General features: G+C 36.6%; 1 protein-coding gene across 1 annotated transcript in view; it reads right to left on the bottom strand.

The window, feature by feature from the left end:
- Window positions 1-306: 306 nt before the first annotated feature.
- LOC124023306 (dynein axonemal heavy chain 6-like) overlaps window positions 307-13,560 on the bottom strand; it is a gene marked incomplete at its 3' end in the record, with an annotated part of 130,705 nt that continues 117,451 nt past the window's right edge. The window contains 3 exon segments of the mRNA XM_046337817.1: window positions 307-497; window positions 1,396-1,583; window positions 4,268-4,403. Coding sequence (XP_046193773.1) covers window positions 307-497; window positions 1,396-1,583; window positions 4,268-4,403 — 515 coding nt within the window.

Below are 13,560 nucleotides of genomic sequence, written 5' to 3'. Positions count from 1 at the left end.
GAGAGACAGAGATAATACTGAGAGACAGAGAGGACCCTGACCTAGAGAGAGATTTGTATTGATTTATTTTTCATTGAACCTTTATCTAACTAGGCAAGTCAGTTAAGAACAAATTCTTATTTACAATGACGGCCTACACCAGCCAAACCTGGATACATGATGAGAAAGAAGGACAAGTTGTTAATACTGAGAGACAGGGGACGGACATAGAGAGGGGAACAGTCTCAGAGAGGGGGACAGTGGTACCCAACTACCCCTCCCTTCCTCCCCCTTCTCCTCCATCCTCCCGCTGTCCCACCCCCTCACCTGTCCAGGTATCCCCTCTCCTTGGCGAAGCGTTGGAAGGCTCCCATGGGGTCTGATCCGGTACTGAGGATGAAGACCAGGGGGGTGGAGGGAGACATGTCACTGTAGAGAGTGGCCAGGTCAACAGGAGGGTTCTCTACAAACTGTTTCCCCAGGCTCACGATCACAAACTCTGTCACCGCAAACACCACCTAGAGGGAGGGAGGGAGAGTGGCAGGGAGAGAAAGTCAACTCCCTCCGGCTATCTACTCTGATTCCAGAGTTCTCTCCTCTGAGTGTTTCAGAGAGCAGAATAACTGCATTTACAAACGTTCAACACCAGCTGAATATGGCCGCTGTCAGCAAACGTTGGCAAAAAACATCATTAAAATGTTGCCAGTAGCACAGTTACAGTCACCAACACTCAGGGGGCGGCAGGGTAGTCTAGTGGTTAGAGCGTTGGACTAGTAACGGGAAGGTTGCAAGTTCAAATCCCTGAGCTGACAAGGTACAAATCTGTCGTTCTGCCCCTGAACAGGCAGTTAACCCACTGTTCCTAGGCTGTCATTGAAAATAAGAATTTGTTCTTAACTGACTTGCCTAGTTAAATAAAGGTAAAATAAATACAATTAAAATAACATGAAAACAGCCTAACCAGCTCTGCTAGCTCAAGGAAAATGGTCAGAGTGAGGTGTTCTCTCATTATGTGTCTGGAAGTAGCTAGCCAGTTAGCTTGGGTGGTTGACGATAGTTGTGAGGTCAGAACGCTCGGCTCAAACCTAGTCCTCGCGCCAGAGCGTCCAGTATGCGCTCCGAACGCTCCGAGAGCCAAACGCTCTGGATTTACCAACGTACACTCTGACAACGCTCAGAGCGCACTCTGGCACTCCAGATTGAATTTAAGAACACACCCTAAATAAAACGGATGGATGAACATAACTGCAAATATCGCTGTGTGGCCTGAAGGGCAACTTCTATCAAATATGACCATTGATATACAACATACAATGAGAGAGATGCCAAGAAAACTGGCAGCACTTTCACCATCACAAGCAGACTGATACACACACACACACACACACGCACACGCACACCAACAACCCCCACTACCTTCTCCTCCATGAAGCTCTTGATGAGCACCAGTTTCTGGAAGGCCCCCAGTCTCTGATCCCAGTGACCCCTGACCCCGTCTGCCTTTTCCTTCTCTTCTTCAGACATCTCCTCTGAGTAGGGAGGCAGCTGGGAGTCAGACACGTAGTCCTGCCAGTTCTCTGGGTTGAAACACACTTCCAGACGACCTGGGAACACACACTCCAATATTCATCTACTTCTGTAGCTAGGCAGAAGACAACTCTACCTAGTGGTAATCTCTAGGTTAGTTTAGCTGTGTTACTACTCTACCTAGTGGTAATCTCTAGGTTAGTTTAGCTGTGTTACTACTCTACCTAGTGGTAATCTCTAGGTTATTTTAGCTGTGTTACTACTCTACCTAGTGGTAATCTCTAGGTTATTTTAGCTGTGTGTACTCTACCTAGTGGTAATCTCTGGGTTATTTTAGCTGTGTGTTACTCTACCTAGTGGTAATCTCTATGTTATTTTAGCTGTGTTACTACTCTACCTAGTGGTAATCTCTATGTTATTTTAGCTGTGTTACTACTCTACCTAGTGGTAATCTCTAGGTTATTTTAGCTGTGTTACTACTCTACCTAGTGGTAATCTCTAGGTTATTTTAGCTGTGTTACTACTCTACCTAGTTTTATAGAGATGGGTGTCTAGGTTATTTTAGCTGTGTGTTACTCTACCTAGTTTTATAGAGATGGGTGTCTAGGTTATTTTAGCTGTGTGTTACTCTACCTAGTTTTATAGAGATGGGTGTCTAGGTTATTTTAGCTGTGTGTTACTCTACCTAGTTTTATAGAGATGGGTGTCTAGGTTATTTTAGTTGTGTGTTACTCTACCTAGTTTTATAGAGATGGGTGTCTAGGTTATTTTAGTTGTGTGTTACTCTACCTAGTTTTATAGAGATGGGTGTCTAGGTTATTTTAGTTGTGTGTTACTCTACCTAGTTTTATAGAGATGGGTGTCTAGGTTATTTTAGTTGTGTGTTACTACTCTACCTAGTTTTATAGAGATGGGTGTCTAGGTTATTTTAGTTGTGTGTTACTACTCTACCTAGTTTTATAGAGATGGGTGTCTAGGTTATTTTAGTTGTGTGTTACTACTCTACCTAGTTTTATAGAGATGGGTGTCTAGGTTATTTTAGTTGTGTGTTACTACTCTACCTAGTTTTATAGAGATGGGTGTCTAGGTTATTTTAGTTGTGTGTTACTACTCTACCTAGTTTTATAGAGATGGGTGTCTAGGTTATTTTAGTTGTGTGTTACTCTACCTAGTTTTATAGAGATGGGTGTCTAGGTTATTTTAGTTGTGTGTTACTCTACCTAGTTTTATAGAGATGGGTGTCTAGGTTATTTTAGTTGTGTGTTACTCTACCTAGTTTTATAGAGATGGGTGTCTAGGTTATTTTAGTTGTGTGTTACTACTCTACCTAGTTTTATAGAGATGGGTGTCTAGGTTATTTTAGTTGTGTTACTACTCTACCTAGTTTTATAGAGATGGGTGTCTAGGTTATTTTAGCTGTGTGTTACTCTACCTAGTTTTATAGAGATGGGTGTCTAGGTTATTTTAGTGTGTGTTACTACTCTACCTAGTTTTATAGAGATGGGTGTCTAGGATTATTTTAGCTGTGTGTTACTACTCTACCTAGTTTTATAGAGATGGGTGTCTAGGTTATTTTAGTTGTGTGTTACTCTACCTAGTTTTATAGAGATGGGTGTCTAGGTTATTTTAGTTGTGTGTTACTCTCTACCTAGTTTTATAGAGATGGGTGTCTAGGTTATTTTAGTTGTGTGTTACTACTACCTAGTTTTATAGAGATGGGTGTCTAGGTTATTTTAGTTGTGTGTTACTACTCTACCTAGTTTTATAGAGATGGGTGTCTAGGTTATTTTAGTTGTGTGTTACTACTCTACCTAGTTTTATAGAGATGGGTGTCTAGGTTATTTTAGTTGTGTGTTACTACTCTACCTAGTTTTATAGAGATGGGTGTCTAGGTTATTTTAGCTGTGTGTTACTCTACCTAGTTTTATAGAGATGGGTGTCTAGGTTATTTTAGTTGTGTTACTACTCTACCTAGTTTTATAGAGATGGGTGTCTAGGTTATTTTAGCTGTGTGTTACTCTACCTAGTTTTATAGAGATGGGTGTCTAGGTTATTTTAGTTGTGTGTTACTCTACCTAGTTTTATAGAGATGGGTGTCTAGGTTATTTTAGTTGTGTGTTACTACTCTACCTAGTTTTATAGAGATGGGTGTCTAGGTTATTTTAGCTGTGTGTTACTACTACCTAGTTTTATAGAGATGGGTGTCTAGGTTATTTTAGTTGTGTGTTACTCTACCTAGTTTTATAGAGATGGGTGTCTAGGTTATTTTAGCTGTGTGTTACTCTCTACCTAGTTTTATAGAGATGGGTGTCTAGGTTATTTTAGTTGTGTGTTACTCTACCTAGTTTTATAGAGATGGGTGTCTAGGTTATTTTAGCTGTGTGTTACTCTACCTAGTTTTATAGAGATGGGTGTCTAGGTTATTTTAGCTGTGTGTTACTCTACCTAGTTTTATAGAGATGGGTGTCTAGGTTATTTTAGTTGTGTGTTACTCTACCTAGTTTTATAGAGATGGGTGTCTAGGTTATTTTAGTTGTGTGTTACTCTACCTAGTTTTATAGAGATGGGTGTCTAGGTTATTTTAGTTGTGTGTTACTACTCTACCTAGTTTTATAGAGATGGGTGTCTAGGTTATTTTAGTTGTGTTACTACTCTACCTAGTTTTATAGAGATGGGTGTCTAGGTTATTTTAGTTGTGTGTTACTCTACCTAGTTTTATAGAGATGGGTGTCTAGGTTATTTTAGTTGTGTGTTACTCTACCTAGTTTTATAGAGATGGGTGTGGCGGTGATCTCTCTCTTGATGCCGTTGAAGCAGGGCAGAGTGTCCTCCAGCTCACAGCATGTCTGCCAGGTAAACTCTGACAGCCATGGCACCTCAGGCCTCTCTGGATGATCCTGATGGGGGAGGGAGGGAGAGACAGGGGGAGGGAGGGAGAGACAGGGGGAGGAAGAGACAGGGGGAGGGAGGGAGAGAGAGAGACAGGGGGAGGGAGGGAGAGAGAGAGAGACAGGGGGGGGAGGAAGAGACAGGGGGGAGGGAGGGAGAGAGAGAGACAGGGGGAGGGAGGGAGGAGATTTTAGGGAGGGAGAGAGAGACAGGGGGAGGGAGGGAGAGAGAGAGACAGGGGGAGGGAGGGAGAGAGAGAGACAGGGGGGGAGGGAGAGACAGGGGGAGGGAGGGAGAGAGACAGGGGGGGGAGGGAGGGAGAGACAGGGGGAGGGAGGGAGAGAGAGAGCCAGGGGGGAGGGAGGGAGAGAGAGCCAGCCAGGGGGGAGGGAGGAAGAGAGAAGGAGTTGAGATAGAAGAGAATGATAGATAGATGGGGGTGTGTGGAGAGGAGACAGAAGAGGAGGGGAGGACAAGGGGACATTGGGTATTACGTGGAGAACCGAGGTGATGGATGGAGAGAAGATGAGGTGGGGGGTGAAAAGAAGATAAGGACGGAGGACCAGGACATCATTTTAATGAGAATGGCCCCCCAATGGTTTAGGGTCCCAGTTTCAGACAAAGCGGCCATCTTTCCCCTGCTTAAATAACGACATATAGAGACAGACTAAACCGCCCGTTAGATATAGAGTCATTGAATAATACATTCAGCAATCCACTCGTCAGAACTCTTCAAAAAACCCTGCTCTAGAGAAAGATGTCCCAACACACTGTTCTCAGGCTAGTTTAGTGTATGGCACACCTTATGATTAGAGTTAGAATTGGGGAGGGTTAGCTGATCCTAGATCTGTGTTTCTGGAGACAGCTAAGTCATTGACTACACACAGACACATGGGGACATCAGTATTCTACACACAGTCACAGGTTAGAGGGGACTCTCTCCCCCTCTCTGTTTCTCTCTCCTGCAGAGGGAACGAGGCTGACAAGCCCTCTGGTATACAGGCACTCTTAACTAGGAGATTTAAAATGATGCATTCCTAATGGGCTGAGTAAAGACTGCTGAGGGATAGAAGAAGTGGGAATCATTGTCTGGCTCAAGACATATCTTCATTTTAGGGAGAGATTCCAGACAGCCCTGTTATAGACCAGTGACAATGGACTGATGATTCCAGACAGCCCTGTTAGACCAGTGACAATTTTAGCCCTGTTATAGACCAGTGACAATGGACTGATGATTCCAGACAGCCCTGTTATAGACCAGTGACAATGGACTGATGATTCCAGACAGCCCTGTTATAGACCAGTGACAATGGACTGATGATTCCAGACAGTCCTGTTATAGACCAGTGACAGTGGTCCTTCTGTAGCTCAGTTGGTAGAGCATTGCGCTTGTAACGCCAGGGTAGTGGGTTCGATTCCCGGGACCACCCATACGTAGAATGTATGCACACATGACTGTAAGTCGCTTTGGATAAAAGCGTCTGCTAAATGGCATATATTATTATTATTATTATAATGGACTGATAATTCCAGACAGTCCTGTTATAGACCAGTGACAATTGACAGATTATCAACATTTATGTTGTGCTGCATATTGCAACAAAGAGCCCTCTTTCTGGTTTGGGTTTGAACAGTAATATGATTGAATAAAGGGCTGAAATATAAACTCTATGATTGGTAAAGGGCTGAAATATAAACTCTATGATTGGTAAAGGGCTGAAATATAAACTCTATGATTGGTAAAGGGCTGAAATATAAACTCTATGATTGGTAAAGGGCTGAAATATAAACTCTATGATTGGTAAAGGGCTGAAATATAAACTCTATGATTGGTAAAGGGCTGAAATATAAACTCTATGATTGGTAAAGGGCTGAAATATAAACTCTATGATTGAGAGAAAGGGCTGAAATATAAACTCTATGATTGGTAAAGGGCTGAAATATAAACTCTATGATTGGTAAAGGGCTGAAATATAAACTCTATGATTGGTAAAGGGCTGAAATATAAACTCTATGATTGGTAAAGGGCTGAAATATAAACTCTATGATTGGTAAAGGGCTGAAATATAAACTCTATGATTGGTAAAGGGCTGAAATATAAACTCTATGATTGGTAAAGGGCTGAAATATAAACTCTATGATTGGTAAAGGGCTGAAATATAAACTCTATGATTGGTAAAGGGCTGAAATATAAACTCTATGATTGGTAAAGGGCTGAAATATAAACTCTATGATTGGTAAAGGGCTGAAATATAAACTCTATGATTGGTAAAGGGCTGAAATATAAACTCTATGATTGGTAAAGGGCTGAAATATAAACTCTATGATTGGTAAAGGGCTGAAATATAAACTCTATGATTGGTAAAGGGCTGAAATATAAACTCTATGATTGGTAAAGGGCTGAAATATAAACTCTAGATTGGTAAAGGGCTGAAATATAAACTCTATGATTGGTAAAGGGCTGAAATATAAACTCTATGATTGAAAAGGGCTGAAATAAAACTCTATGATTGGTAAAGGGCTGAAATATAAACTCTATGATTGGTAAAGGGCTGAAATATAAACTCTATGATTGAATATGAAATATAAACTCTATGATTGGTAAAGGGCTGAAATATAAACTCTATGATTGGTAAAGGGCTGAAATATAAACTCTATGATTGGTAAAGGGCTGAAATATAAACTCTATGATTGAAAGGGCTGAAATATAAACTCTATGATTGGTAAAGGGCTGAAATATAAACTCTATGATTGACAGGCTGAAGGGCTGAAATATAAACTCTATGATTGGTAAAGGGCTGAAATATAAACTCTATGATTGGTAAAGGGCTTGAAATATAAACTCTATGATTGGTAAAGGGCTGAAATATAAACTCTATGATTGAATAAAGGGCTGAAATATAAACTCTATGATTGGTAAAGGGCTGAAATATAAACTCTATGATTGAATAAAGGGCTGAAATAAAACTCTATGATTGGTAAAGGGCTTGAAATATAAACTCTATGATTGGTAAAGGGCTGAAATATAAACTCTATGATTGAATAAAGGGCTGAAATATAAACTCTATGATTGGTAAAGGGCTCTATGATTGAAAAGGGCTGAAATATAAACTCTATGATTGGTAATTGAAATATAAACTCTATGATTGGTAAAGGGCTGAAATATAAACTCTATGATTGAATAAAGGGCTGAAATATAAACTCTATGATTGGTAAAGGGCTGAAATATAAACTCTATGATTGGTAAAGGGCTATTAAACTCTATTATTGAAATATAAACTCTATGATTGAATAAAGGGCTGAAATATAAACTCTATGATTGGTAAAGGGCTGAAATATAAACTCTATGATTGAGTAAAGGGCTGAAATATAAACTCTATGATTGGTAAAGGTATTGAAATATAAACTCTATGATTGGTAAAGGGCTGAAATATAAACTCTATGATTGGTAAAGGGCTGAAATATAAACTCTATGATTGGTAAAGGGCTGAAATATAAACTCTATGATTGGTAAAGGGCTGAAATATAAACTCTATGATTGGTAAAGGGCTGAAATATAAACTCTATGATTGGTAAAGGGCTTGAAATATAAACTCTATGATTGAATAAAGGGCTGAAATATAAACTCTATGATTGGTAAAGGGCTGAAATATAAACTCTATGATTGAGTAAAGGGCTGAAATATAAACTCTATGATTGGTAAAGGTATTGAAATATAAACTCTATGATTGGTAAAGGGCTGAAATATAAACTCTATGATTGAATAAAGGGCTGAAATATAAACTCTATGATTGAATAAAGGGCTGAAATATAAACTCTATGATTGGTAAAGGCCTTGAAATATAAACTCTATGATTGGTAAAGGGCTGAAATATAAACTCTATGATTGAATAAAGGGCTGAAATATAAACTCTATGATTGGTAAAGGGCTGAAATATAAACTCTATGATTGGTAAAGGGCTGAAATATAAACTCTATGATTGGTAAAGGGCTGAAATATAAACTCTATGATTGGTAAAGGGCTGAAATATAAACTCTATGATTGGTAAAGGGCTTGAAATATAAACTCTATGATTGGTAAAGGGCTGAAATATAAACTCTATGATTGGTAAAGGGCTGAAATATAAACTCTATGATTGGTAAAGGGCTGAAATATAAACTCTATGATTGGTAAAGGGCTGAAATATAAACTCTATGATTGGTAAAGGGCTGAAATATAAACTCTATGATTGGTAAAGGGCTGAAATATAAACTCTATGATTGGTAAAGGGCTGAAATATAAACTCTATGATTGGTAAAGGGCTGAAATATAAACTCTATGATTGGTAAAGGGCTGAAATATAAACTCTATGATTGGTAAAGGGCTGAAATATAAACTCTATGATTGGTAAAGGGCTGAAATATAAAATGATTGGTAAACTCTAAACTGATTGGTAAAGGGCTGAAATATAAACTCTATGATTGGTAAAGGGCTGAAATATAAACTCTATGATTGGTAAAGGGCTGAAATATAAACTCTATGATTGAAAGGGCTGAAATATAAACTCTATGATTGGTAAAGGGCTGAAATATAAACTCTATGATTGGTAAAGGGCTGAAATATAAACTCTATGATTGAATAAAGGGCTGAAATATAAACTCTATGATTGGTAAAGGGCTGAAATATAAACTCTATGATTGAATAAAGGGCTGAAATATAAACTCTATGATTGGTAAAGGGCTGAAATATAAACTCTATGATTGGTAAAGGGCTGAAATATAAACTCTATGATTGGTAAAGGGCTGAAATATAAACTCTATGATTGGTAAAGGGCTGAAATATAAACTCTATGATTGGTAAAGGGCTTGAAATATAAACTCTATGATTGGTAAAGGGCTGAAATATAAACTCTATGATTGGTAAAGGGCTTGAAATATAAACTCTATGATTGGTAAAGGGCTGAAATATAAACTCTATGATTGAATAAAGGGCTAAATAAAACTCTATGATTGGTAAAGGGCTGAAATATAAACTCTATGATTGGTAAAGGGCTTGAAATATAAACTCTATGATTGGTAAAGGGCTTGAAATATAAACTCTATGATTGGTAAAGGGCTGAAATATAAACTCTATGATTGGTAAAGGGCTGAAATATAAACTCTATGATTGGTAAAGGGCTTGAAATATAAACTCTATGATTGGTAAAGGGCTGAAATATAAACTCTATGATTGGTAAAGGGCTGAAATATAAACTCTATGATTGGTAAAGGGCTGAAATATAAACTCTATGATTGGTAAAGGGCTGAAATATAAACTCTATGATTGGTAAAGGGCTGAAATATAAACTCTATGATTGGTAAAGGGCTGAAATATAAACTCTATGATTGGTAAAGGGCTGAAATATAAACTCTATGATTGGTAAAGGGCTGAAATATAAACTCTATGATTGGTAAAGGGCTGAAATATAAACTCTATGATTGAATAAAGGGCTGAAATATAAACTCTATGATTGGTAAAGGGCTGAAATATAAACTCTATGATTGGTAAAGGGCTGAAATATAAACTCTATGATTGGTAAAGGGCTGAAATATAAACTCTATGATTGGTAAAGGGCTGAAATATAAACTCTATGATTGGTAAAGGGCTGAAATATAAACTCTATGATTGGTAAAGGGCTGAAATATAAACTCTATGATTGGTAAAGGGTAAAGGGCTGAAATATAAACTCTATGATTGGTAAAGGGCTGAAATATAAACTCTATGATTGGTAAAGGGCTGAAATATAAACTCTATGATTGGTAAAGGGCTGAAATATAAACTCTATGATTGGTAAAGGGCTGAAATATAAACTCTATGATTGGTAAAGGGCTGAAATATAAACTCTATGATTGGTAAAGGGCTTGAAATATAAACTCTATGATTGGTAAAGGGCTGAAATATAAACTCTATGATTGAATAAAGGGCTGAAATATAAACTCTATGATTGGTAAAGGGCTGAAATATAAACTCTATGATTGGTAAAGGGCTTGAAATATAAACTCTATGATTGGTAAAGGGCTGAAATATAAACTCTATGATTGGTAAAGGGCTGAAATATAAACTCTATGATTGGTAAAGGGCTGAAATATAAACTCTATGATTGGTAAAGGGCTGAAATATAAACTCTATGATTGGTAAAGGGCTGAAATATAAACTCTATGATTGGTAAAGGGCTGAAATATAAACTCTATGATTGGTAAAGGGCTTGAAATATAAACTCTATGATTGGTAAAGGGCTGAAATATAAACTCTATGATTGGTAAAGGGCTGAAATATAAACTCTATGATTGGTAAAGGGCTGAAATATAAACTCTATGATTGGTAAAGGGCTGAAATATAAACTCTATGATTGGTAAAGGGCTGAAATATAAACTCTATGATTGGTAAAGGGCTAAATAAACTCTATGATTGGTAAAGGTATTGAAATATAAACTCTATGATTGGTAAAGGGCTGAAATATAAACTCTATGATTGGTAAAGGGCTGAAATATAAACTCTATGATTGGTAAAGGGCTGAAATATAAACTCTATGATTGGTAAAGGTATTGAAATATAAACTCTATGATTGGTAAAGGGCTGAAATATAAACTCTATGATTGGTAAAGGGCTGAAATATAAACTCTATGATTGGTAAAGGGCTGAAATATAAACTCTATGATTGGTAAAGGTATTGAAATATAAACTCTATGATTGGTAAAGGGCTGAAATATAAACTCTATGATTGGTAAAGGGCTGAAATATAAACTCTATGATTGGTAAAGGTATTGAAATATAAACTCTATGATTGGTAAAGGGCTGAAATATAAACTCTATGATTGGTAAAGGGCTGAAATATAAACTCTATGATTGGTAAAGGGCTGAAATATAAACTCTATGATTGAATAAAGGGCTGAAATATAAACTCTATGATTGGTAAAGGGCTGAAATATAAACTCTATGATTGGTAAAGGGCTGAAATATAAACTCTATGATTGGTAAAGGGCTGAAATATAAACTCTATGATTGAATAAAGGGCTGAAATATAAACTCTATGATTGGTAAAGGGCTGAAATATAAACTCTATGATTGGTAAAGGGCTGAAATATAAACTCTATGATTGGTAAAGGGCTGAAATATAAACTCTATGATTGGTAAAGGGCTGAAATATAAACTCTATGATTGGTAAAGGGCTGAAATATAAACTCTATGATTGGTAAAGGGCTGAAATATAAACTCTATGATTGGTAAAGGGCTGAAATATAAACTCTATGATTGGTAAAGGGCTGAAATATAAACTCTATGATTGGTAAAGGGCTGAAATATAAACTCTATGATTGGTAAAGGGCTGAAATATAAACTCTATGATTGGTAAAGGGCTGAAATATAAACTCTATGATTGGTAAAGGGCTGAAATATAAACTCTATGATTGGTAAAGGGCTGAAATATAAACTCTATGATTGGTAAAGGGCTTGAAATATAAACTCTATGATTGGTAAAGGGCTTGAAATATAAACTCTATGATTGGTAAAGGGCTTGAAATATAAACTCTATGATTGGTAAAGGGCTTGAAATATAAACTCTATGATTGGTAAAGGGCTGAAATATAAACTCTATGATTGGTAAAGGGCTGAAATATAAACTCTATGATTGGTAAAGGTAAATATAAACTCTATGATTGGTAAAGGGCTTGAAATATAAACTCTATGATTGGTAAAGGGCTTGAAATATAAACTCTATGATTGGTAAAGGGCTGAAATATAAACTCTATGATTGGTAAAGGGCTGAAATATAAACTCTATGATTGGTAAATATAAAACTCTATGATTGGTAAAGGGCTGAAATATAAACTCTATGATTGGTAAAGGGCTGAAATATAAACTCTATGATTGGTAAAGGGCTGAAATATAAACTCTATGATTGGTAAAGGGCTTGAAATATAAACTCTATGATTGGTAAAGGGCTGAAATATAAACTCTATGATTGGTAAAGGTATTGAAATATAAACTCTATGATTGGTAAAGGGCTGAAATATAAACTCTATGATTGGTAAAGGGCTGAAATATAAACTCTATGATTGGTAAAGGGCTGAAATATAAACTCTATGATTGGTAAAGGGCTGAAATATAAACTCTATGATTGGTAAAGGTATTGAAATATAAACTCTATGATTGGTAAAGGGCTGAAATATAAACTCTATGATTGGTAAAGGGCTGAAATATAAACTCTATGATTGGTAAAGGTATTGAAATATAAACTCTATGATTGGTAAAGGTATTGAAATATAAACTCTATGATTGGTAAAGGCCTTGAAATATAAACTCTATGATTGGTAAAGGGCTTGAAATATAAACTCTATGATTGGTAAAGGTATTGAAATATAAACTCTATGATTGGTAAAGGTATTGAAATATAAACTCTATGATTGGTAAAGGGCTTGAAATATAAACTCTATGATTGGTAAAGGGCTGAAATATAAACTCTATGAAAAGGTATAAATATAAACTCTATGATTGGTAAAGGGCTTGAAATATAAACTCTATGATTGGTAAAGGGCTTGAAATATAAACTCTATGATTGGTAAAGGGCTGAAATATAAACTCTATGATTGGTAAAGGGCTGAAATATAAACTCTATGATTGGTAAAGGGCTGAAATATAAACTCTATGATTGGTAAAGGTATTGAAATATAAACTCTATGATTGGTAAAGGGCTGAAATATAAACTCTATGATTGGTAAAGGGCTGAAATATAAACTCTATGATTGGTAAAGGGCTTGAAATATAAACTCTATGATTGGTAAAGGGCTGAAATATAAACTCTATGATTGGTAAAGGGCTTGAAATATAAACTCTATGATTGGTAAAGGGCTGAAATATAAACTCTATGATTGGTAAAGGGCTGAAATATAAACTCTATGATTGGTAAAGGGCTGAAATATAAACTCTATGATTGGTAAAGGGCTGAAATATAAACTCTATGATTGGTAAAGGGCTGAAATATAAACTCTATGATTGGTAAAGGGCTGAAATATAAACTCTATGATTGGTAAAGGGCTGAAATATAAACTCTATGATTGGTAAAGGGCTGAAATATAAACTCTATGATTGGTAAAGGGCTTGAAATATAAACTCTATGATTGGTAAAGGGCTGAAATATAAACTCTATG

The sequence above is a fragment of the Oncorhynchus gorbuscha genome, unplaced genomic scaffold (assembly GCF_021184085.1).
Source record: "Oncorhynchus gorbuscha isolate QuinsamMale2020 ecotype Even-year unplaced genomic scaffold, OgorEven_v1.0 Un_scaffold_1580, whole genome shotgun sequence".
Lineage (NCBI taxonomy): Eukaryota > Metazoa > Chordata > Actinopteri > Salmoniformes > Salmonidae > Oncorhynchus > Oncorhynchus gorbuscha.
The sequence above is the reverse complement of the archived record's forward strand: the minus strand, read 5'-3'. Positions and strand labels throughout refer to the sequence as shown.